Raw genomic sequence first — 27889 nt, 5'->3', positions numbered from 1 at the left:
GGTGTACGCATTTATTGCTAGAAAATTTTTCAATTCAAAAACAAAGTAAAGATAATAAATTAAAGTCACAGTATAAGTACTTTAAATGAGTTGCTTAAATTTTTAGAACAGGATCTTTGCTGTATTGAGGAAACAAGAAACTCATAATACTCTAAAGCTATTTTATGACACCATGCTTTTAATATGGCTTTTCTCTGATTTGCTAGCCAGGGCGGGGTCTGTTTATAAACTCTTGCTTTCATATTGACCCAACAATTTTTGATGGGATTTAATGGCTGGCCACAGGGCAAAAAATATTAATTATATTTTCTTGGAGCAAGATTGTCTTAACAATTTTTGGCCAATGGCAAGTTGCAAGTCATGCAAGTTTGTGAAATTGACATTGTTCTGGTTTACGCCATTTTGTAAAAGGTGTAAAGCTGAACAATAGTTGCCAAGAATTGCACCCCAAATTATAATTGCTGGACATCCTTAACAAAATATGCAATATATTGGACATTGAAGTGCAAGCTTGGAGGCTAGTGAACATTGACTTTAGTATGTTGCAAACTTCTTTACATGTGCTTAGTCTAAGACAATGGTACTTTGCAATATTTGAGTAGTCTAATAAGCATGATAAGAATAAAGTGATTTTCAAAGCACTTTCCAAGTCAGAAAAATATGATGGCAAAAGAGAATTTCATAGCACTGATGTGTAAAACTAGGTGAATAAAAGTTTTCGAAACAAAGTCAAAATATTACAGTAAAAGTTGTAACTTTGCTAAACAATGCCACATAATATTGTGTTTTGGTAGAAAAAGAAAAGAAAGAAATGCTGTCTTACGACAATGTTACAGAGGCACGACCTAGGCAGTGAGAGCAGGCCCAACAACATTTAATAGATAATATGGGCATTGTCCAAAAGATGAAGGACATTAATAGAATCAGCCTAAATATGACAACAGAGCTCTATACAGGGTAATTGCATAAGAAAACATCCAGGGCATGCAACCTTGATGCTCAGATTTTGCTTATTTTTAACATAATTTATTTAAATTTTGAGTGGTGTCAAAATCAGTCCACAAAACTTCATCATCTAATTCTGACCGGTTTCAAAGATAAAACTATTTTAACTTTGCCTTAAACCAATAAAATTCTGCCATTTTAGAAAAGTTTGGGTTCTTGTTTCTATTCTGTGTGAAATGGAAAGCTGAAAATATACACTTACATTACAGGGCAAGGATTTTGATATACTTATTTAGGGTGAGGATTTTGATAAAACAACTAAAAATATATCAATATAAACATAACACCTAAAAACTAAACCTTTATTCAGTTTTACTGGGGTGAGTTTAATTACAAAATTGCCAACATAACTTGACTTTTTTATTTTAGTTGTCATCTTGAACAGTTTAGTTAGAGTTTTAGTTCCTTTAGTTGTTGTTAACTTTCTGATTCTGTTTCGTTGGTAGTTTTAATAAAATTTGATCCTAAATTTTAAAAATTTATTGTAATTCCACCGGAGGCGAATTAAAATACCAAATTTTTTTTTCTAGAAATCTTTCTAAATGATCAATCTAACCTTATAAAATTAAATTGGAGAGTTTTCTTTTTGTATGACAATTAATTGAACAATAAAACAATATATAATTTAACTTACTGAATACCTAATCATTTAACTTATGTTAAAACAATTATACACACACACACACACACACACACACACACACACTCACACACACACACACGCACACACACACACACACACACACATATATGTATATATTAAAAGATTTTTATGAATCTTAGATTTGGAGGTCTGGAGCTTACTTGAGACAATATCATACAAAGAGATAATTTGTTATCATTACAAGCAGGTTTTTAAGACCAATATTTATTTTTAAGAATAATAACTATTGCGATGTTTTAAAAAGATACAAAAAAAAAGGTTAAAGATAACAGAAATAAAATAATATATTAAAAAATTTAGTTTGGATGGAAATTTTGTTGCTCCTGTATTTCTCCCAATTTCTGACAAACTCTGAGGAGGTTTCTGATAATGAAATAGAGCTTGTAATCAATTCTGTAGCATTTGTCAAATCTAAACAACAGTTAAACAATTAGTTATCTTCAATTGGAGTCTCACCAATTAAAGTTCACAGAGTTGCAAAACATCAACGAGTTATAACAGCAAAAAAAAAATAAGCCTACACATAAATGAAAGGAGCAACATGTGTTTATGGAGTAAATATAGGTAACAGTTCTAACCCCAAATTTTTTAAGTCATCCTACTGATGAAAAAAAAGCAAATGAGTTTGATTAAATTACAATTTTGATGAAAGAAAAGCTTAAAGTTAAACAATTTTTTTTTTTTAAACATCCTCGCTTCCAACAAGGCTGCAGGCAGCCACTAATTAAAGTTGGAAGTTACTGAAAGAAAAAAGATAAAGATTGTAGAGCAAGATAACAATTGACAGATGACTTGAAGGATTACAAATTATATGAATCAGGAAAGCGATATGAAGGAAGCGAATTCCAAAGAGCTGATGTTTGAGGAAAAAAACTAGACGAATAAGTGTTTTTGGAGCACTTAGGAACAGTCACAAAAAGAGGATGACACTTAATTGAATGACAAGTAACACGAGAATAAATTTTAGTAGATGGCACAAGAGACACTTGCTTTTTAGCTTTTTAGAGCAGTGCCCATTATAGTATTTGTAGAAAAGAGAAAGAGAAGCAACATTACAACGATGTGACAATGGTTGGAGGTAGGCTGCAAAAACAGGTCCAACTATGTTTACAATGCGTTTTTGCACCTTGTCTACAAGAGAAAGGGTATCATTAGAAGAACCGCCCCAGATATGGCAACAGTATTCCATACAAGGCCAGATTTGAGATTTATAGAGATAGAGAATAGAATCTAAAGTAAGAAAGTGACAAGCTCGATAAAGAGATGCAACCTTAGCAGATGCTAATTTTGCAACTGATTTGATATATGGTTTTTAATAAAGATTGGAAGTAAGAGTTAATCCTAAAAGATGAAGAGTAGATGACTCATCGAGTACATCACCGTTCATAAATATAGGAAGATCTAGATTATTGCGATAACGATTGGCTGAAAAAAAGTTTTATCTGAATTTAAGTTCACCAGCCACTGTTAGCCCCATGCTGTAGCAGAAGTGAGATCCTTTTCAAGCTCAAATGTCCCCTCCAAGCATTCAGAGGGTGTTGGTTTCTTATCACAACAAGAATAAATGGTAGTATCATCAGCAAACAATGCCACCTGAGATGTGAGAATATCTGGAAGATCGTTAATGTAAATTAAAAAGCGTATAGGGCCAAGAATAGAACCTTGAGCGACCCCTAAAGTTACAGAATAAGAAGAAGAGTGCTGTCCATCGAGGACAACTTTTATACTACGATTGGAAAGAAAGGATTCAATAATCTTAAAGATGTTGCCGGATACACCATAAGAAGAAAGCTTATGGAGAAGACCAGCATGCCAAACTTTATCAAAAGCTTTTGAAATGTCATGAGCGATGGCCTTAACCTCTCCACCTTCATTTAATGCACGATAAAACCTGTCAGTTATTACTGTTAGCAAATCAGCTGTAGAACGAGAAGATCGAAATCCATATTGATGGTCAGAAAGTAAGTTATTCGATTCAAGATGAGAAATTAAGTGTTTGTTAATTAAAGATTCAAAAACCTTGCTTATGATAGGAAGAAGACTAATGGGATGGTAGTTTGACAAACCAGATCGCTTTCCAGAATTTTTGAAAATAGGAATAACAGATGTCGTTTCCAGCAGGCTGGAAAATAAGACCCTGATAAGCACTTGTTGAACAGTTTTGAGAGTATAGACGACAGCTCCGGAGAACACTTCTGCAAGACAATAACAGGTATGTTGTCCGGGCCACAAGCTGTAGAAGAGTCTAGGCAGGAAATCACTTTAGATACAGAAGCTGGAGTGATATGAATGTCAAGCAATGGATCAACCTGTTTGTTGGCAATAGCAGGTAGAACGCAACTAGTGGAATCAAGAGATGATACTGATGAAAAGTTCTTAGCAAACAACTCAGCTTTGTCTTTAGGTGAGGTGACAAAGTCTGAACCATACAAGAGAGGTGGAATTAAAGATTTTCCTTTATTATTGATACTATTAAAGATTCTCCAGAAGTCACGAGAACCTAATTTTTGAGATGAGATACGAGATTTCATGACCTGAGAATAGCGGTTTTTGGCGTTAGACAAAACTTTTTACAATTGTTTCTAGCAGTAATAAACAGACATCCGTTTTCTGGAGAATTTTTTGCTGATAAATATGGAAGTAGCAGTTTCAATTGGCAATTGCAGCAGCACAGCGTGAGGAAAACTATGGAGGAGAGTGAGGTTTGACCTGGAATCGTCGAGAGGGAACAAAAGATTCCATGCCAGCCTGAATCCACGAAGTTATGTAAGAAGCACATTTGTCGACAGGAAGTTGAAAGATTTCCACCCAAGGGCCATCACGAAGAAAATCACGGAAAGAATCCCAGTCAGCGTTAAGGTAGTTGTAATAGGTTCGATAATAGGGGGATTCAGGTGATGAAGAAGAATGAGATATTAGTTTTAAAGAGATCAAACTGTATTAGAAGCACCTAAGGGCGAGTGTGGAGAAACTGAGCACTGACTAGGATCAGAAACAAGACATAAGTCGAGTAGAGAAGGTAAATGATTTGGGTTGTCAGGAAAGCGAGTTGGAAAGTTGACTATTTGAGTTAGGGATTGAGAAAGGCAAAAGTTTTTTATTTTTTTATTTTTTATTCACCTCCTCAAGGCCGAGAAGGCCACTACAGATGAGGAGGCTACTTATTAGTGGTTAATAACCCTCTCTCAACTCTATAGCTCCGAAATACGAACCTTGACAAACAAGGCCGCTGCGCGGAGAAACAAGTTGAGCGCGGTACTACCAGTTGTGGGCTTTAATGCCTGTCGAATCACTGACACTAGAGCCAAGCCATTCAGAGTGGTGAGCATTAAAGTCACCAACAACAACTATATTAGCTGATGGATAAAGAGAGAGGGCTTGGTCAATATGATCAGAAATAACATCAAAAAGAGTGTAGTCTTGAGATGAATGAGAGGGATATAGAACAAAGAGAAAGGCTATAGAGTGAAGTGGTACTAAACGAAAGCAAATGAAAGAATAGTCTGTGGATTCAAATCTAGTTTCACGACAAATGGGTGAATTCTTACGAATGTAAATGCCCAGGCCAAGCATGTGACTATTAGAGTGTTTACGAATTAAAGGAAGATAACCATCAACACTAAGATCACAAGATGAGACAGCTGAACTCAAATTAGTCTCACAAAGAGCAAGTAGGTCTGGTGAACTTTGCAAGAGATAAGACTCAACAGAAGAAAAGTTACTTCGAAGACCACGAATATCGATGAATGGTTTAGAGAACTTGGTGATGATGATGGTTTTTTGTGTTTTATAGTTTTTGTGACTTATAATGAAGAACTTGACTCAAAGCATAGATAGTACTCAGAACACTGTTTAATAGCCCAAGCAATTGCCTTATTACTACTAATAAACCTTAGGCCGTAACAAAAGGCTCCAAATGTGGCCTCCGCAATGCATACCAAAAGTACAAACAGGGACACCATCCATGCGCAACATGGCACTGTTAACACTTTGATATTTTTCAGCTGTTAATGGAATCAGCCTCTCTGAGAGCTACCACAGAGTTCGGTAAACCTGACTACCAGGCGGCCTCAGAACCATAAAACTGAGTTTTAGAGCTGTACCCTCATTAGGAGATAATAGAATGAGTTGCCTAGTCATAAAAACAGAGACACAAGCAAAACCCATGCATTGAGTCAAGAAGATCCAGCATTCAACATCCTAAACTGGAAACAATGTATTAAAAATAGATCTGCACCAGCCTAATAGATGAAGAAGGGGTGCGAGGCTGGTCAACAAATAGAATCTGTTTACCCCTTTAGTCTTTGCCTAGAAGGCCTTCTATAAGACAGTAGCCGGGTGCATTTAACATCTGCCCAAGATGAGTATTTTCATCAAGACACCATCCCTAGCCTTTACTCAACCAAGAGCCCCAAAATTAAAAATTAAAACCCAAATTTTAAAAACATTAAAAACATTAAACATTAAAAACATTAAAAAGTAAAGCCCAAATATTAACTCTAACACCTGAACCTTGGTCTCGAAAATATGGTGCAGCATACTTTATGTTTGAATATCTTATATAATGCGTAATATATTAAATAATCTTATATAGTAGATTATATACATAGCAAGAATATATATACATATACATATATATGTATATATATGTATATATATATACATATATATATATATATATATATATATATAAATATATATATATATATATATATATATATATATATATATATATATATATATATATATATATATATATATATATATATATATATATATATATATATATATATATATATATATATATATATTAGGGTGGTGGTAAAAACAACTTTTTTTGAAAATGTCAGCTGACAACCCCTAAATGTGTTTTATATAAAAAAATAATACTGGATTTAAAAAACTTTTGAATAAAAAATATTTTTACGGGTGCCACAAGGCCCTTATACATCAAACAGGTCCCTAATAATATAAAAAAAAATTTTTTTCAAAAGTATGTCATGTTGGGTCTCAAATGATGCAAAAATATATAAAAATTTCAAAAATATGAATCATTTTATAATTAAATTTTTATTTAAATTTTAGTAAACAAAAAGTTACGTTTTTTAACTAAAAATGAAAATAGGGAATTTAACAAGATTTTTTGATTATAATTTTTTTTATCTATGTTTTTTTATAAAATGAATATTATTTTTGAAATTTGTATATGATTTTGCTTCGTTTGAGACCCAACATGACATACTTTTGAAAAACTTTTTTTTTTTATATTATTAGGGACCTGTTTGATGTATAAGGGCCTTGTGGCACCCGTAAAAATATTTTTTATTCAAAAATTTTTTTAAATCCAGTATTATTTTATCATATAAAATACATTTAGGGGTTGTTAGCTGACATTTTCAAAAAAAGTTGTTTTTAGCACCACCCTAACATATATACATATATATATATATATATATATATATATATATATATATATATATATACATACATATATATATATATATATATATATATATATATATATATATATATATATATATATATATATATATATATATATATATATATATATATATATATATAATTATATATTCTTGCTATATCTAGTAAAAGAAAAAAAGTAAAAAAATATCTGACTTTCTTTCATCTTGGGTTCAAGATTGCAACAAGATGAATATTCCAGAGCAGAAGCCTGGTAAAAAAGATTAAGGTTGAAAACTGGTCCTCCATAACAAAAGATTATTGTTATGCAACTTTCATGAACTTTATAATGATTTTAAAGGTAAATACCCTAATTAAATAAAAAAACTTGCAAAATTTTGTAGTTTGGGTTCATATCTGTGTATTAGTGTGGACCCAAGTGGTACACACTGTGTATGTGTTTGTATACATCATCATACATCACTAAATATTGATTGTAAATGCTATCCAATAGATTGTTATATACAAAGATTTAATGCCAAAATTATAATGCGATACAAACAATAATGAATGCATGGCTCATAGATGTGTCCAGGTTTTGATAGCTTAAAGGTATTTTTAGGTGAGGAAGTAAGTAAGATTAGTGAAGAAGAAATTTAATTTGATCAATAGGAAAGTACTGATAGATCACAATTAATTACTCAGGAAGTTACCTTTTAGAATAAAAAGAATAAGTTATTTCATACATTAATCAACTTACTTCGCATTCATATATTGCAAAATGCCTAAATTCATTATTTAAAATTGCTTAAAAATAGTTTAGGTTACATTGAATGTATTATACTGGAAGATTTTGTAGAGAACTATAAGCTTTTAATACAGGATGAAATACTAACAGTGTACTTTAAATCCAGTTGTTATAACAGTAACATTTTTATTTATAATATTTATTATATTTTTATATATAATTAACAAATAGATAAAAACACGTCCTAACAGACGATGAAAAAGAGCTTTCAAGTTTAGGATTATTTTGTTTCTTCAAATACAAATACGTCCAATAATATATGTTGGTAAGGAAGAAATACTAACATTAAATCCAATTATTTCAATGAAATTTTCATACCATTTACTCAGTTTCAAAAAAAAATTTACAAAGTAAATTAAAGAATATTTTGTGGATATCAATAAAATTTATCATTTCTTTGATGGATGAAACTATTAAAAAAATTTAAATCTTTGCCATTATAAAAAAGATTTCCAGATAGTTGCTGAATGGATGTTTTTTGCAGCCAGCCATGAAAAATCTCCTTGTGATGTGGTATCAAAAATCTTTATTGACAGTTGATAATATGTTTGAGTTTTGTAATGCCAATACAAAAACAATCATATTTTATAAAATTAACAAAGAAACAGCAAAAGTAAGTCAACATAAGTAAGTCAACTAAGGGAACAATTTGATATGGGAAAATTTGTCCAGAGCCTAGAAGTTACCAATATTACATACCTATAAACTTTGAAATTGGTTTTAAAAGAACAAGTGAAAATCAATATTTTAAAAGACCAAGTAAAAATCAATGTGCAGACAGATTTCAAAAGTAGCAGTATCTAATGTTGTGTTTGTACCAAATATAAATGATTTTGATGCATGTAATTATGATTCTTTTTGGTGGTAGGCATGGTTACAGAGATAGATATTACTACAAATGATGATATAAGCTTAAAGTGAGGAAACAAAAAAAATATTAGTATAACTAATAAATTTGTAGAGCTTGAAATTTTTTTGACTTTAATATTTATTTTTTTTTAAGTTTCTTAAGTTCTTTATTTTTCTTCTAGTTTATTTGTCTTAGCTTGAAAAATATATAATTTATGTTTCATAAGTAATAAATTTAAATACATTAGATAACGTTTTTAAATTTTCTTTTTGGAAAGATTACAATCATTGTGATATCTTTAACTAAATTATTTAAGAGAACTTTTGAAAAAATAAATTGAAATTTATTTATTCAGAAGTTTATTAGAAGACTTCTAAAAAAAATTTAATGCTTTTACATGAAATTACAACGAGGTGAAAAATCGAATCAGGAGTATAAGAAAGGTGAGCACAATAAAAAGATTAAACATTACCAGATGTTGATTTTGTAATTGATTGGTTTCCATTTCTTGGATTCTCATCCCATGAGAGGTTATTAGTAAACCATTTCCATGAGAGGTGAAAATAGTGAAAGTTAAAACAAGAAGATGTAAAGCAGAGGATTTATTTGGTGGGATCAGCTGAGTCTTTAATTTTTGCAGTAAATTGAAAAAAAAACCATAACAACTACTTGTTAACTTTTTTATAAATATGTTTAAGGTGATATGTTTTTTCAAATACTAATAATGACATTTTGATTTATTAAAGGTATTAACAATATTAATAAGCATATAATGATCAATATATCAAAAATTATTTATAAAAATTACTACCTGAATAACACCAGCTAGTTCTTTTTCAGTCCATGTTAAGTTTTTGTTCTAGATATGTAATTTGTATAATGTAAAAATGATGTAAAAATTGTTTATAAATTTCAAGGTCAAATTTTTGAATAATCAGCATAAAAAAAAGTGCAGTATAAATAGTGGTATAACATAAATAGTATATAATGAATGGTTCTCTGACATATTGCAACATTATAATTCACCTAGATTCCAGTTTCACAATACTTTTTTCAAATATGTTATTATTTTTTTCAAATGTTTTAATTTTTTTAAATTTTATTCTGATTCACTCCCAACAAGACTGCAAGCAACCACTATTAAGTTGGGAGTTAATAGAAAAAAACAAACAAGGAAACGATTGACAGAAAACATAAAAAGTTGAAGGTTGTATGAGTTGGGAAAACATTAAAATAGGAGAAAGTTTCAAAGGGTTGAAGTGCAGGGAAAAAAACCAGACAAATAAAATTTTTTTAGAGCATGCAGGGACAGATACAGTAAAAAAAATGAGACTTTGATGATAGCACCTTTGAGCAGCCACCATGATAGTGTTTATAGAAAAAAGAGATGCAACTTTATGACAATTGGAAAGTGACTCAAGCTTAGAAGATAGAGTGGGTTCAACTACATTTACAATGCATTTTTGGAGTTTGCCTAAAAGAAAAAGAGCATCATTAGAAGAACCAGCCCAAATATGACAACAGTATTCCATACAGGGACGAATAGGAGATTTGTAGAGGTAGATAATAAAATCAGGAGAGAGAAAATGGCAAGCCCGATAAGGAGAAGCAACTTTAGCAGATGATAATATAGCAATTCCTTGTATATATAGTTTCCATGAAAGGTCAGCAGTAAATAATAATCCAAGAAGGCGCAAAGAAGAGGACTCAGTAAGAGGATTCCCATTCATTCATATAGGAATGTTGACAGTACTGTGAAGTTAAAATTTGCAAACCACTGTGAGCCCCAATCTGTTACAGAAGTGAGATCAGATTTAAGATCGGATGCCTGTCCTTAGCAATCAAAAAGAGAGGACTTTTTGTTAAGACAGGAGTATGAAGTTGAGTCATCAACAAAAAGAGCTTCTTTAGATGTAAGGTTGTTGGGAAGATCATTAATGTAGATAAGAAACAAAACAGGACCAAGGATAGAATCTTGAGGTACCCCAGTTGTTGGCCTTTGAGGCCAACAACTGGGGTACCTCAAGAGGGTACCAACAACTGGGGTACCTCAACCATTATCACATCGTCCTAATGTTGCTTCTCTTTCCCTTTTCTACAAATACTATAATGGGCACTGCTCTAAAGAGCTAGCGTCTCTTGTTCCAAATATTAAAATTCATTCTCGCATTATTTGTCATTTAATTAAGTCTCATCCTTTTTCTGTGACTGTTACTAAGTGCTCCAAAAACTCTTATCTGTCTAGTTTTTTTCCTCAAACATCAGCTCTTTGGAATTCGCTTCCTTCTTATCGCTTTCCTGATTTATATAATTTGTAATCCTTTAAGTTGTCTGTCAATCGTCATCTTGCTCTATAATCTTTATCTTTTCGCTTCCAGTAACTTCCAATTTTAATTAGTGGTTGCTTGCAGCCTTGTTGAAAGCGAAGATGTTTAGAAAAAAAAAAAAACTCAAAAACTCCCAGATACACCATATAAAGCAAACTTATGGAGAAGACTTTGTAGAAAGCCTTAGTTCTCTGCCTTCATCGTCTGCACAATAAAATATTTCAGTCACAGCAGTTTGCAAGTCAGCTGTAGAGCAAAAGAATCAACTATACAACTAATTAGTTAGAAATTCCTAGAAAACAAAGAAAAAAGCAAGAAAACCAGTAGGCAGTAGACTTAAAAAGTTGTAGGTTGTATGAGTCAGGAAAACATGAAGATGGGAGAGAGTTCCAAAGCATTGAAGTGCAGGGAAAAAAACTAGACAAATAAAAGCTTTTAGAGCATGAATAGACAAGATACAGTAGAAGGATGCAACTTTGTTCAATGACAAGACTAGCCAAAATGAGTTTTGGCTGATGGAACTAAAGATGATAGCTTATTTGTGCAGCGAGCATGTATTTGTAGAAAAGAGAAAGCAATACAACCTTATGACGATGTGAGAGTGGCTCAAGCTTGGCAGATAAAGCACATATAACTACTTCTACAATGCACTTTTAAATCTTGTCTAATAGAGAAATAGCATCATTAGAAGAACCAGCCCAAATATGACAACAGTAGAGAATGGAGTCATAATAAGAAAATGGCGAGCACAATAAAGAGAAGCAACCTTGCCAGATGCTAACTTTGCAATGGATTGTGGTTTCCATGAGAAGTTGAAATTGAATAAAAATTTAAAAGGACATTAATGTAGATAAGAAACAACACAGAACATTGCTGTACCCCAGAGTGTTGGTAAAGAAAGTATATATATATATATATCAATATAAACACAGCAGTTACAGAATACCAGGTAAAGAAATCTAGACAGATTTTTAAGATGAAAAGATTTTAAGCTATTTCTTTTTTGTATAAAGGTTAAGTTTAAAGATGTGTAAGATTATAGTTAAACGTTTTAAAACTCAATTGATTTTTGCTAACTCTGGTAGGAAAAAATTATGTAAGCATCAAAAAAGAATATCCACAAATAAAAAAAGTCAATGTGTAATTTAAAGGAACTATTTGTGTCATACAAAGAAAAAAATTAAGATATTCAAACAAGCTACTAAAACTTGCTTAATTTAGACTAAAGTAGTGCATTTTGCCATTTGGCACACATTCTGTTTGAAATTTTCCTTATCACCAAAATGCCTAATTGCTAGTGGATGCATTTAATGTTGGTGATTTTTTAATGATTTACTTTCTAAATCTGCTTAATGGAAAATAAAGAACAGTGTGATAAGTGTCCTAATAAAAAAAAATTTCATCATTTGTATAAGATTTTTAGAAAATATGAAGTTGATTGTGAGACAAAATACAATTAATGGTATACTGCAAATCCAGCAAAACTGTCAAATCACAGAACCTTAATCAACTAAAACAAAATTTGTATCAACCAAGCATTAATAATGGTATATTACTATTATTACTATGATAATATTACTTTGGTAATATTACCATTATTAGTAACTTTGAAAAAATTAATCTCTGGTGGTCCATTGTAATACATAGAGCTATTATTGGAACACCCAAAAATGTTATTTACATTAATGACATACTATATAAAAACAGGGAAATTGTACTGAAACAAATTTGGCACTGCTTTACATCACTAAATATTACACATGATGTAACCTTTGCGCAGAAAAAATTTAAACTAACTATACCTATATTAAAAACATAAATTTCAAGTTTGTTCAAACTACATTTATTTATTTCAGGACAGTACAAAAAATGTAAAAGCTTTAACAATGTCAACTAGTCAGTGAATTTTTAACATATCAACTAGAGAGTGATTTTGGCCTTCAATCTAAATTAATTTTTTTTTGACAGGCAATACAGTATAAAGATTGACAGATTTTTTGATACGAATAAAATTATAAATACTTAATAATAATAAAAAAAAATCATATGCCATTTCTTTGAGATATAGGGCCCAAAGTCGAGTTAAATAAATTAGTTGTCATAATTTTCAAGCATGTTTGTTTCATATTTTAGCATTCTAACTGTATTTTATGAATTCTGCATTAAAAAAGCATTAAAAATTTGCATAATTTTGCAAAGGTTATTTTTCATTTAATTAAAAAAAGGGCTTTTTAAAAATCGTATAAAAACCGGGTCATTTTAGGAAACCATGTCAAAATTAAAGTTCCAATATATGTCATGTCAAAATTAAAGTTCCAATATATGTTATATCTTCATGTCCTGCTGCCTTGTAGGATACTCTTTTTTAGGCAAAGGTTAGGAGGAGCCAACTCTGATTTAAAACACCCCCTGCCTTGGGGCTCTTGGTTAAGTAAAGGCTAGAGATGGTGTCTAGATGAAAATACTCATCTTGGGCAGATGTTAAATGCACCCGGCTACTGTCTTGTAGAAAGCCTCCTAGGCAAAGACTTAAGGTGTAAACAGATTCTATCTGTTGACCAGCCTCGCACTCCTACTTCATCTATTAGGCTGGCGCGGAGATACTTTAAATACATTGTTTCCAGTTTAAGATGTTGAATGCTGGATCTTCTTGACTCAATGCATGAGTTGTGCTTGTGTCTCTGTTTTATGACTAGGCAACTCATTATCAACAACTTATTATCTCCTAATGAAGGGTACAGCTCTAAAACTCAGTTTTATGGTTCTGAGGCCAGCTGGTAGTGAGGTTTCCCGAACTCTGTGGTAGCTCTCAGAGAGGCTGATTCCATCAACAGCTGAAAAATATCAGAGTACTAACAGTTAGTAAACAACCGGGGTTGATGTTTGACTGGGCCGGGTTTTGATAAAATATAGCCAAGGCAAGGGCAGGGGCCGGGGTGGGGTTTGTGACCGAGGCTGAATAATCATTTATACATCCTAAAGTATATTTTTTTAATTCAAAATTCATGTTATATTTTGTATATATATGCATATATAAATATCATTATGATTAACATGATCATCATAATCATCATTACCATCATTATTATTATAATCATGATCATCATCTGATCATCTTCTCTTTCGGCAAATACCACACCATATAAATACTAAAGTTTATATAAATATGTAAGGATATTGTATAACAGCATCTAAGTAAACAACAAACATGTACATTCACATCCATAATATGTATGCATAAAGTGCATCTTGGAAGCTTTTATTTCTTCTGGAATAAAAATTTACAAGCTTTTTCTTTTCCTTCTCTTTGATTTTAAGTCAAGCCACATTCTACAACACATTTTTCACCGTCTTGACCAGTTTCTTTATTAAACTTTAATCACTTTTTAAATATTTTCAACAGAACATCTCTCTTAAGAACATATGTCTTTTTATAATTCTAAGAAGTCAATGTAAAAAGGTCTTAACTAATGTTAAGCTCTGTTATTCTCAGTTTACTAAATCTTGTATCTTATCTCAGATGTTAGTTTCTAGGGACTTTTGGTTAGTCTTCATCAGTGTCATTAACTAAAGTAAGTCTAACATTTAATCTCTAATTCATGGGTCTAATCTTTTTACTTCTCCCCAGAATAAAGCAGAGTTATTTGCAAAGAAATCTTACTCTAATTTGACTCTTGAATCTAATAGCCATACTCTTACTGCCAGTTAAACAGGTTAACCCATTGTTAAACATCCAAATCACTCTGGCTTTCAATGCTAAAGTTAATTCTTAGTTAAAAACTTCTCCAGTTTGTGCTCCAGACAAGATTTCCATCATAGTCTTAAAAAAGTGTTCTCCAGAACTTTTTTTAATTTTTGCTAAATTTTTAGAAAGTGCTAACTAAAAGATTCCAATTTTTCAAAACTCTTGAAAACACTTTGACCTCTCTAAATATACTACGAATAGTCTTCACTCTGTTGATAGTTTTTTTATATAAAGGTTTTGAGATTAATTTATTTATTTCTAACTGCAGCATTAACGTTATTCTTGAAGGCCTTCACTTTTCTTTATTTCAAGTAACTTTAAGGGTACCACAAGGTTCTATCTTTGCTCCTGTATTGTTTCTAATCTACAATATCAATCTTCATGAAAATTTTATATCTAAAGTGGCTCTATTTTTTGCTTAGAACAAGCAGCCAATTTTTAATTTGATCTCTCTTTTGTAACAGCCTAAGGCTTACAGTGGCTTATAGATTTGAATTCTGGACTTAAAATTCACTATTTTTGTTAAACAACGAAAGTCATTTATTTACTGCAAAAAAATATTGCAATAATGTTAGCATTCCTATATCAATGAATAACAACTCTTATACTCTCAGACAAAGCACATTGTAAATGAAATTAGACCTGCTTTATCTGCCAAGCTTCGCCACTCTCCCATTGTTGTAAGGTTGCATTTCTTTCTTTTTTCTACTAATACTATCATGGTGAATGCTCAAATCTCTAATACGTTAAACCCAAACTTAATCTTATTTAGCTTCTTATTCAACAAGTTACATTCTTTTACTGTATCTGTCTCTTCATGCTATAAAAACTTTTATCAACCCAGTATTTCTCCTTGCACATCAAAAAACCCTTATAACTCTTGCCTATCTTCATGTTTTCCTTTTTTATACAATCTACAACTTTTTAAGTCTTCAGTTAAGTCTAGTTAAGTCTTTGGTAGCCGTTTCCTAGTACTTTAACTTATTCTCTATTTAATGTGACTCACAACTTAATAGTGGTTGTTTGCAATCTTTGGAAGTAAATTAGAGTTTAAAAATATATAAATATATGCCAGTATTTAATAAATAGTAAATGTAAGCATAAAATTATAATATATAAAGTATTAAAAAAAATTTTCTATCCCCGGCTATCAACCCCTGCTAAATCTTATAATTTGGCCGGGGACCGGAGCCGGGTTAGCAAAAAGTCTCATTTTCAGTCGGGGACAGGGCTTGGGCCCCGGTCTCTTACTACTAACAGTGCCATCTTGCGCATGGATAGTGTCCCTGTTCGTACTTTCGGTGTGCATTGTCGAGGCCACATTTGGAGCCCTTTCTTACGGCTTAGGGTTTATAAATAGTAATGAGACAGTTGCTTGAAGTATTAAATAGTATACTGAGTACTATCTATGCTTTGAGTTAAGTTCTTAAACAAATTTAAAATGACTTAAGTACTAAAAACTATAAAACACAAAAAACCATCATTATCACCAAGTTCTCTAAACCTATCATTCACTAATATTCGTGGTCTTCAAAGTAACTTTTCTTCTGTTGAGTCTTATCTCTTACAAAGTTCACCAGACCTACTTGCTCTTTGTGAGACTAATTTGAGTTCAGCTGTCTCATTTTATGATCTTAGTGTTGATGGTTATCTTCCTTTAATTTGTAAAGACTCCAATAGTCACATGTTTGGCCTGGGGATTTACATTCGTAAGAATTCACCCATTTGTTGGGAAACTAGATTTGAATCCACAGACTATTCTTTTATGTGCTTTTGTTTAGCATCACTTCACTCTATCACCTCTCTCTTTGTTCTATATCGCTCTCCTTTGTCTCAAGACTGCACTCTTTTCGATGTTATTTCTGATCAAATTGACCAAGCCGTCTCTCTTTATTCATCAGCCAATTAGTAAACAATAGGGGCCCCAGCCCCTGCTAAAAATGAGACCTTTTGCAAATCCTGCATGGATCCTAACAAAATTGTAAGATTTAGCAGGGGTTGATAGCCGGGGCAAGAAATAAATTTATAATTCTTTATATATTATAACTTTATACTTACATTTACTATTTATTAAATTTTGGCATATATTTATGCAAGTATTTAGTAAATAGGGACAGATACAGTAAAATGATGTAACTTATTGAATAAGAAGCTAGCAAGAATGAGTTTTGGTTTATTGTAATAGAGATGATAGCTCGTTTGAGCATTGACCATGATTAGAAAAACAGCATAAAAGAGGAAGGCTAAAGACTGCTGATTAGGGTGTTTCAAAAAAAAAATTTTTTTCGAAAATAAAAATGTGGAAAAGTTCAATCGTTATCATTATGTATAAGTAGCTTATAGTAAAAATTTCAGCCTTCCAAATCAACTCTAAGGTAAATAAGGTGGTTTTAGACAAATTCTATATAATAGAATATTATATTGCGAATTTATTATTTTGTAATAACTTTTTTTATATTAGGAGAATTTAGTAAACACATTTTTTTAATTTATTTAAATGTTCTATTAAAATTATTTATATAAATATTTTTTATTTATTTACATATTTTATTTATTTACATATTAAAATTGCGTGCAGATATAAAAGTTTTACATAATAAGTAAGTTTTCATTTCATTAAAGTTTATTTTTCAATTGTTACATAGACCTTTTTTTAAATAATTAGTTAATTGCAAATAATTATAATAAAAAACAACACATATAGATATGTATGATACACATTTTTTTTTGCTTGGCAAAAAAAGTATTTTTTGATAATATTATTTGCAGTTACAAAACAAACTACTGTAATGTAAGCTATATTTCATACTATAAATTTATAAATATATATAAATTTATAAACTGTACTGTTAGCTATATTTTCAGGCAATGGCTTCAGGAAAAAAATACCACAATACAGTATTAGAGCCAGCTGAATATTTGAGACAGGCTGCAAAAAAGCGTAGACAGTTTTATTTGTTAGGCTTCCCAGTGCAAAGCTTTGCTTCAAATCGACTTCTAACAACTGGAGAAATCCTGAGAAGGTTTTACTGGCTCGGCATTAGAAAAGAAACTAGGTAATATCTGAAAAATTTCTGAACTTTATCTGTTTATTTGTATTTGAACATTTTTTTAGCACTGCCAAGATGAACTGTAAAGTTAGATGTGCCCTTGCTTCTCAAAAAAGTTATCTGAAATGCAGAAAGGAATGTGTGAAGAGAATTGGTGACAGACAATCAGAGGTGTTTGCATTTTGAAAGAACTCGTAAACTTGTGGGGCATAGCTGGATTCGACAACAATTTCATACTCACAGAGCTGCAAGTCCGAAACAAAATTACCAACAAGATCTATTAGTGCCAATCCCTAAAAAGACTCTAGACTCTAAGTCTACCAGAAGGAAGCTACTGCAAGAAAGAAAACAATTTTCTTAATGAAAGCTACTTTTTATTCCCGATTTATAAGGTCAACATCTTTAACTTGATAAAGAGTGATCCAATGAGAAACAAAGAGGCTTGAAATAAGGACATTGAATTCCTAAAACACTGCCTCAAAGTACACATGGTCAAAATGGCGGGTATTGATAACACATTTCAAAAAAATGCTTGTTTGGCTTCAGAGAAAATAAGAATAATGGAGAAAAAAATGCGCTCACAAGATGAAAAGCTCAGAAATCAAGAAAAAAATAATAAAAAGAAGGTAGAAGAATTAGAACAAAGAGAGTTTGAAGTTTCCTGGTGCACAGACAGTGATAGCCTTCCAGACTCTGACGAAGCTTTTATGCCTCCTACAAAGACCCAAAAGATTTCAGATGAAGTAAAAGTTAGTGTTCAGCTAAGGATAAACTCCTAAACAATTGGATTCCAATCATGACAAGATATGGTATTGGTGTTTGACCAGGAACCTGTTTATTGACTTCTCTTTATAAAGAGGTATAAACATTGAGTAGCTGAAGATCTTAAGATCAACACTGATCAAGAAAGCCCACACTCTAGTAGAGTTAGAAGCCCAGGTCATCTGAGAGCAGAACATGGATAAAGTAAGAGGCTTACTTATCCATGTTCTACTCTCAGATGATTGTTTATGCTTTGGGGAGGCCTGTTCTCTGGCTAATGTGCAGGTATCACATATATGAGAGACATGTGTCTCATGTCATGCAACTTGCTTTTGATACAATAAAAAGTCCAAGCAAACACCTCTATGTTTTGCTTTAGAAGCAATGGCCGCAAATACATAGAGAAGTTAATAAACTCGAAAGAATTGTCAAACTTGAATGGCAACTCAAGTTCCTTCAAAAGAGCTTTTAAGATAGTTTACTTAATGTCAGATGATTACAAAATCTATGCAAAGATTAGCAAAGTTCTCAACAAAAGCTTTCTACGGCACACTTGATATCTAGCTCCCCAGCTTGTAGCTCTGTCTCTTGCTGACAGAGATCTTGATGCCGACGTTAAGAACAACATCCTTAACAAATTGCTGTATTTTGCCACTCCAGAAAAAGAATATATGGTGCTTGAGAAACCTGGAATCCAGCCAGCCGTTGTTCCAACGTCATGTCTTGATGATTTTATCACTGAGTAAAGTTATCTTCTCTTTTTTCTCCTAGAAATCACTAAGAAAAAGCTTTTACTGTGGAGGGAGAAAGGTATAGCGGCTTGCAAAAGTGAGAGAGCCCATAAGTCATTTGTCAAGTTCTCTGCTTGTGCAAATCAGCTTGCAGTGGTAAATGAGAGAGGGCCATTTATGAAAAATTAGGCAATTTAGAATAGCAAACACATATCATGCTCATTTTTAATAACCAAAAAAGGAAGTCAATTGCACCTAATAATTTACACCTAACAACCCCTTATCCCACCCAATGTACGTGCATACTATACAATAATGTCCGTAAAACTGTTTAAAGTATTCGAATATCATTTTATTTAATAAACTAAACTACTAATTTCAAATACTTGGAATTTTAATGCTTGGATTATTTAATTATATTACAAAATAAACTGCCCTTTTAAGTTTATTTATCATTTTCTAGGTTGTCCATAAAACAGACAGCAAGTATCCAAGAAAGTTACCAAGAAGTACCTGCAGAACATCTAATAAGTATCACATCACGTTTTTGTTGCTTTTCAACTCAATTTAGTACTATTATCTGAAATAAAATTGTCACAAAACCTGTATCCTCCTTATTCTATTAGAAATATTTTAAATTGAAACCAGTGTTTTGTAAGTGTTTCAAATTTAAAACTATCTATATTCGAAACTTTAAAATATAATGTTCAGAAAAAATTCTATTATATAGAAATTATCTAAAACCTTCTTTACCTTAGTTGATTTGGGAGGCTGAAATTTTCACTATAAGCTACTAACGAATAATGATAACGATTGAATTTTTCCACATTTTAATTTTTGAAAAAATTTTTTTTTTGAGACACTCTACTGCTGGTAATAATGATGATGATGATAATAATGATGATGACGATTATAATGATGATCATAATGATAATGATGATCATGTTGATCATGATGATGTTATAAATGCATATATATATACAAAATCAAACATAAATTTTGAAAAAAAAAACGTACTATAGGATGTATAAATGTTTATGCAGTCCTGGTCACAAACTCAGCCCCGGCTATATTTTATCAAACCCGGCCCCGGCCCCAGTCAAATATCAAACCTGGTCATTTACTACAGCCAATATGGTTGTTGTTGATGACTTTAATGCTCAGCGTACTCAATGGCTTGACTCTAATGTCAGTGACTCTGCTGGCATTAAAGGGATCCCAAGACAAGTTGTGTTCGTTTTAAAGAGAATGATTAAAAAAAAATATTTGGGCAGAATTTTTTTTAAGTAAAACAAAATAATAAATGTATACCAAGAAAAACAAACTTTGTTGTTTTACTCGAAGCTTGCCATCTTCATGTTAGCCAATCTCTCAAAGTCTTTAAAATATATGCCGCAACCTACAGACTTTATATTTTATTTAAGCGCGTGTAATTCCAAAGAGATTTAGTAAATGACATCATTGTAGAATTTTTTTCTTTTGAATCAATATTATTTGTTTTTTAAAATAAGCGCATATTATCAGTTGTATGACTTTCCTATAAATATTATAAGAACCTAAACAAAAGAACGTTTTTTTATAGAGTGCGCAAGAACCAAATAAATTTAAGATTTTTATGTTAAAATATAATAAATATTCAAAAAAGACATTGATCACCTTGTTAAATATTCTGAAACTTTTTCCTTTTTATGTAAATAATGTGAACTTTTTCTCGAAGCCCTTTATCACTATGACGTTTTTGTTCTCTTATCGTAATGACATTTTACAAATTCTTAAATTTTTTTAATTAATAAAGAATTTTGGTAAACGACATCATTTATTAGAGATATTTGTTGAATTCTTAAATTTTAGTTAGAAAATATTTATAGATTTTACACTTAACAAATTTACAGACAGCTTTTTATTAATTAAAGCCATAATTAATGTTCTATGGCAATAATTCAAGACAGATGGCGATTAAAATAGTCAATGTGTTGCAGTGCGCGTTAAAAAACAGTATATTTAATACTTCCCAATTTATGTTGTATTTGGCAAGTATTTTACATTAAAACCTGTCTCCTAAAATTACAAATCAAAGAACTACCAAAATTGGCAATAAAAAGTTTTTCATTAAACGATTTCAATTTTAAAATTAACTCAATAATACTACACTTTTTTGCAATCTTGACCAATAATTGTTTAATTTTAAAAATAAAATAAGCAATACATGTTTAACAGAATAAATTTCATTAAATATATTCTTGTATGATTAAATAAGAATTTTGAGAATAATTGTATCCGACAAAAAGTTTAGCAAATAAATGCTGTAAATTAAACTTCCATAAGGCTAGATCTTTTGCTACCAACCATTTTAACAAAAACCTTTACGTAGCAACTACACATTTTTTTGAATAAAAATTGGCATAACATTGACAACTAATTAAAATTTGAATAGTAAATCTCTTTAAAAGCATAACAAACTATACATCAATAGAAAGCTAAACAAATGAACTTTTTGATTATATAAGTTTTTAACACGCATCATTGAACAATAAGAAATGTAAAGTGTTTAAAACCATTGTTTTATAAATAGTAATTAATACATTAAGTCCAAAGCAAAACTCACTTAATGTATAAAACGAATGTTTTTCGACACAAAAAAAAGACATTTTTAATTACTTAACTAAATACTTATACACTTCTACAAGTTAAATTTTACAGTTTTAAAACTGGTTTATTTTAGAACTAAATTTAATAAAGTTTTTTTTAATCAAGGATTAACCAAGATTTTTAAACTTTGTCAAGCAATAACTTTTTATAATAATACAATATGGCTCTTATTTATTCTTGATTATGTAGAGAATTCATTAAACCTAAAGAACAAACAAATTATGTGTCTAGAGTGAAAATTTATGTACAAAATAAGATAAATTGTGAAGCATACTTGAAAGCTACTACCAGCGGCTTGTGGTCAAAATTTGAAAAAATCAAAAGCCACTGTCAGCAGCTTGCCGTAGTGTTAAATGATACAAAATAATTTTTTTAAGAAAATCTTAATAAGGATAATAATCATTTAATAACAATAAATATAACACAAAAAATAAGTTATAGCAATAATATAGCTAAAAATATCTGAGATATTTTATTTATATTTTTAATGCAAAATTTAAAAAACAAAATAACTAAAGAATTTCTACAGATAGTTATGATGAAAAAAAAAACTCTTATATAAAATAAGTAACTAAACAACAAAAATTCTATAATTTGATAAAAACAAAAGAATTTTCAGACTTCTTATCGAAATTCTGCAATGACGTCATTTACTGAAACTCTTTGGAATTAAACGCACTTGAATAAATTATTAAGTCTGTAGATTGCGTTGTATATTTTAAAGACCTTGCGAGATTGGCTCACATGGAGACGGTGAGCTTCGAGTAAAACAACTAAGTTTGTTTTTCTTGGTATACATTTATTACTTTGTTTTACTTAAAAAAATTCTGCCTGAACATTTTTTTAAATCATTCTATTTAAAATGAACACAACTTGTCTCTGCACTTTGTGATCCCTTTAAGGCCCTCAACTTTTGCCTTTCCTGATCTCTAACTCAAATAGTCAACTTTCCAACTTGCTTTACAGAAAACCCGAATCATTTACCTTCTCTACTCAATCTATGTCTTGTTTCTGATACTAGTCAGTACTCAGATTCTTAATATTCACCCTAAGGTGCTTCTGATCACGGTTTGATCTCTCTAAAACTATTATCTCATTTTTTTCATCATCAGAATCTTCCTATCATTGCACCTCTTAAAACTACTTTAAAGCTGACTGGGACTCTTTTTGTGATTTTCTTTGTGATGGCCTTTGGGTAGGAATTTTTTGTCTTCCTGCTGGTGCGATTGCCAATCGAAACTGTTACTTCCATAGCTATCAGCAAAAAAATTCTCCAAAAAACAGAGGTCTGTTTACTATTGCTAAAAACCATTGTAAAAAGGTTTTGTCTAACGCAAAAGCCCGCTCTTCTCAGGTCATGAAATATCCTATTTTATTACAAAAATAAGGCTTGTAGAAGTGTTCTCCAAAGCTGTCATCCATACTTTCAAAACTATTTAACAAGTGCTTATCAGAGTCTTGTTTTCCGGCATGTTGGAAAGCGGCGTCTGTTATCCCTATTTTAAAAAATTTTGGAGAGCAAGGTTTTTGAATCTTTAATTGACAAACACTTAATCTCTCATCTTGAATCTAATAACTTACTTTCTGACCATTGATATGGATTTCGATCTTCTCGTTCTACAGCTGATTTGCTAACAGTAATAATCGATAGGTTTTATCGTGCATTAGATAGAGGTGGAGAGGTTAAGGCTATTGCTCTTGACATTTCTAAAGCTTTTGATAAAGTTTGGCATGTTGGTTTTCTCCATAAGCTTTCTTCTTACAGTGTATTTGGTAACATCTTTAAGATTATTGAGTCCTTCCTTTCCAATCATAGTATAAAAGTTGTCCTTGATGAACAGCACTCTTCTTCTTATTCTGTAGCTTCAAGGGTTCCTCAAGGTTCTATCCTTGACCCTATACTCCTTTAAATTTACATTAACAATCTTCCAGATATTCTCACAGGTGGCATTGTTTGCTGATGATACTACAGTTGTGTTAATGCGATTTATGTATACATATATGTTTTGTATTACACTATATATATACTTTATGTATTTTGTTATTTTGTTATAGGCTAGTATTATTATAGCTCTTTTGAGCCAACATAATTAATTTGGTTATTCTTTACAATCAAAAGAGCTAATATTATTATGAAATAAAAGAAAGATGGAGCGATTCATGAAACCTGATAGACTTGGTATAGATCCGAACTCAACAGATGCAGAAAAAACATACAACCACTGGTTAAGAACATTTTACAATTTTGTAAGTACAGTTGATGATAACTCCATTAAGCTTAATCTTCTAATAAACCATATTGAACCTAATGTCTATGAATTCATATCAGAGTGTGATGATTTTGAACAAGCAACAAGTATTCTCGAGTCTATCTACTTAAAACCAAAGAATGAAATATTTGCCAGACACATTTTATCAACACGGAAGCAAAAACCGAGTGAATCAATAGATCAATTCCTAAATGAACTGTTATACGCCAAAGTTAAATTCCTAAATGTTATACGCCAAAGCTTACTAGAAAACAAAACATTAGACCTTTCATCAGCCTTTGACCAAGCTAGATCTTTAGACGTCGCCCAACAAAATTCAAACTTATACTCACAACCAACTATACCTATCTCTGCCTCTATTCAGGAAATCAAATCATCTTTGCAAAATCAATCCATGATTGATAATCACTTAGCTGCTATAGTAAAATCAAACAACTGTGCTGGTTTTGTGGAAATATCAGACATCCACGTACTAAATGTCCTGCTCGGGAAGCTATCTGTCACAAATGTAAAAAAGTTGGTCATTTTGAGAAACTTTGCAGATCATCTAGTGTTTCTGCTGCCGTTCCTAAAATTGATGATGATTATTTCTGTGCCACCATATCAGCTTCGGCAAACTCTCCCTTCAGAGTCTGTCATAACACCATTATTAATGATAAGTATAAAGCAGAAGCTTTAATTGATAGTGGGAGTACAAATAAAAGTTTCATTAATAATAAACTAGTGGCTCTACTCAATCTAGATGTTATTTATGAACAGAGTATAATCGGAATGGCATCAGCTTTTTTATCAGCAAAATCAGATGGATATTGCTATGTTTCAATAACTCTTCAAAACAAAATCTATAACAAAGTCAAGTTGCATGTGCTAGATAACTTATGTATAGATATTATTTTTGGCACAGATTTTCAAGAGTTGCATGAAAGTATTACCATTAAGTATGGTGGGAAAAGACCACCCATAGCATTCGCAGCTTTAACAACAATGAAAACTGAACCTGCTGAATTGTTTGCTAATCTCACGAAAGATTGTCGACCAATTGCCACTAGATCTAGAAATTATTCTCAAAGAGATAAAGAATTTATTAAATCTGAAATCCATCGCCTGGTCCAAGCAGGAATAATAGAGCCTAGTAATTCACTCTGGCGTGCCCAGGTCCTAGTAGTAAATGAGAAGACTAAACGTCGTATGGTTGTTGATTATTCTGAAACTATTAATAAGTATACTCAATTGGACGCATATTCTCTACCTAAGATTAAAACGATTGTAAGCATAATTTCCAAATACAAAATTTATAGTACTCTCGATCTTCGCTCAGCATACTACCAAATACCTTTATCAAAAAAAGATCGACCATATACTGCCTTTGAAGCTGACAATAAGTTGTGGCAATATACTAAAATGCCTTTTGGAGTTATTAATGGATCTGCATGTTTTCAACGCAAAATAGATAACTTTGTTAGAACATATAAACTAACTGACTGCTTTTCTTTCTTTGATAACATTACAATATGTGGTAATAGTCAGAAAGAACATGATGAAAATCTACTTAAATTCAGATTAGCTGCTATTGATGCTGGGATTACAATTAATGAAGAGAAGTGTGTATTATCAACTGAGACCTTAGATGTTTTATGTTACCGTATATCTTATGGGTCCTTGAAACCAGATCCTCAGAGACTTACTCCTCTCATTAAATTACCTCCACCTGATAATGCAAAGTCTTTACAGCGTATTATTGGAATGTTCTCATACTATGCAAAATGGATAAGAAAGTTTTCAGATAAAATTAGACCTTTGAACCCTGTTACCCAATTCCCACTCAATCAGCAGCAAATATCAGCTTTTGAAACATTAAAAAATGAGCTTGTTCAATCTTCCATGCATACCATTGATGAGAATATACCTTTTACGGTAGAGACTGATGCTTCTGATTTTGCCATATCCGCTACGCTTAACCAAGATGGAAGGCCTGTTGCCTTCCATTCACAAACCCTTCAAGGGAGTGAACAGTACTATTCATCAGTGGAGAAAGAAGCTCAAGCGATAGTCGAAGCCATAAATCATTGGCGCCATTTTCTTTTGGGTCGACATTTTATTCTCATCACTGACCAACGATCTGTGGCATTTATGTATGATTATAAATCAAGCAGTAAAATAAAGAATGATAAAATAATGCGTTTGAGAATAGCCTTGTCTCCATATTCTTATGATATCCACTATCGCCCTGGCCAATGTAATAGTGGTCCAGATACATTTACTTGTATTAGATGTGCAGCAATAAGTTCAGAATCATTACATGATTTGCATGTTGCACTTTGCCATCCTGGTGTTACTCGCCTCCATCATTTTATTCGATCAAGAAATCTCTCTTATTCAGTAGAAGATGTAAAACAAATATGTAAAGATTGTAGAATATGCAAAGAAATAAAACCCAAGTACTATCGCCCAAATGATGTGCACCTAATTAAAGCAACCCAGCCATTCGAACGTATATCTATTGACTTCAAAGGTCCATTACCTTCTTCTACCCCTGAACAATATATGCTAACAATTGTAGACGAATACTCACGTTTTCCTTTTGCTTATCCTGTAAAAGATATGACAACTCAGACAATAATAAACTGTTTAGCTGATCTTTTTTCTATGTTTGGTATGCCTAGTTATGTTCATTCTGATCGTGGATCTTCATTAATATCTTCTGAATTAAAGCACTGGTTCTTATCAAAAGGGATTGCAACTAGCAGAACAACCCCTTACAACCCGACTGGAAATGGGCAAGTTGAAAGATACAATGGAATTATTTGGAAATCAATATTACTCACTCTTAAATCTCAAAATCTGCCTATATCATCATGGAAAAGAGTTCTACCTGATGCACTTCATGCTACAAGATCCCTATTATGTACTTCTACTAACTGTAGTCCACATGAACGTCTTTTCAATTTTCAACGAAGATCATCATCTGGGTCCTCAATTCCTTCATGGCTTGTCAACCCGGGACCTGTACTTATAAGAAGAAATGCGATGCAAAGTAAATATGAAGATTCAGTGAATGAGGTTCAACTCATCGAAGCAAATCCTCATTATGCTCATGTGAGATTTCCTAATGGTCATGAGACAACAGTGTCTACTAAACAGCTGGCTCCCATTGGAACAACTCCTATAATACAGACATCCAACAACAATTTAGAAGTAACAACCATCGATAACTATCACCCAACCCCTAATGATAGTAATGAAACTCCTTTAATGTCCAAAAAGGGACTAGAAAACAAAGTGAATCCTATAGAACAAATTAACACTATGCCTCGTAGATCTTCACGAATTTCTAAAGCACCAGAAAAACTTAACTTATAAATACCCCTGAACACTTTTAAGAGGAGGGTGAATGTTGTGTTAATGCGATTTATGTATACATATATGTTTTGTATTACACTATATATATACTTTATGTATTTTGTTATTTTGTTATAGGCTAGTATTATTATAGCTCTTTTGAGCCAACATAATTAATTTGGTTATTCTTTACAACTACCATTTATTCTTGTCATGATAAGAAGCCAACACTCTCTGAATGCTTGGAGGGGGTATTTGAGCTTGAAAA

At 31.5% G+C, this 27889-nt stretch overlaps 1 protein-coding gene across 4 annotated transcripts in view; it reads right to left on the bottom strand.

The window, feature by feature from the left end:
• Nucleotides 1-27889, bottom strand: part of LOC101234272 (cytoplasmic dynein 2 intermediate chain 1) — a 104595-nt gene that overhangs the window by 66558 nt on the left and 10148 nt on the right. For 3 of the 4 annotated variants that reach the window (XR_010641740.1, XM_065809836.1, XM_065809838.1), the window contains exon 2: nt 9560-9607. The exons of the other annotated variant lie outside the window; for it this stretch is intronic. Coding sequence is in view for 2 of the 3 variants with exons in the window: in XM_065809836.1 (XP_065665908.1) it covers nt 9560-9607 (48 nt within the window). In the remaining variant the exon portion in view is untranslated. The remainder of the gene's footprint in view (nt 1-9559; nt 9608-27889) is intronic. 4 annotated transcript variants of the gene reach the window in all.

Source organism: Hydra vulgaris, chromosome 11, assembly GCF_038396675.1.
Source record: "Hydra vulgaris chromosome 11, alternate assembly HydraT2T_AEP".
Taxonomy (NCBI): Eukaryota; Metazoa; Cnidaria; class Hydrozoa; order Anthoathecata; family Hydridae; genus Hydra; species Hydra vulgaris.
Note: the sequence above shows the minus strand (reverse complement) of the source record. Positions and strands in the feature narration are given on the sequence as shown.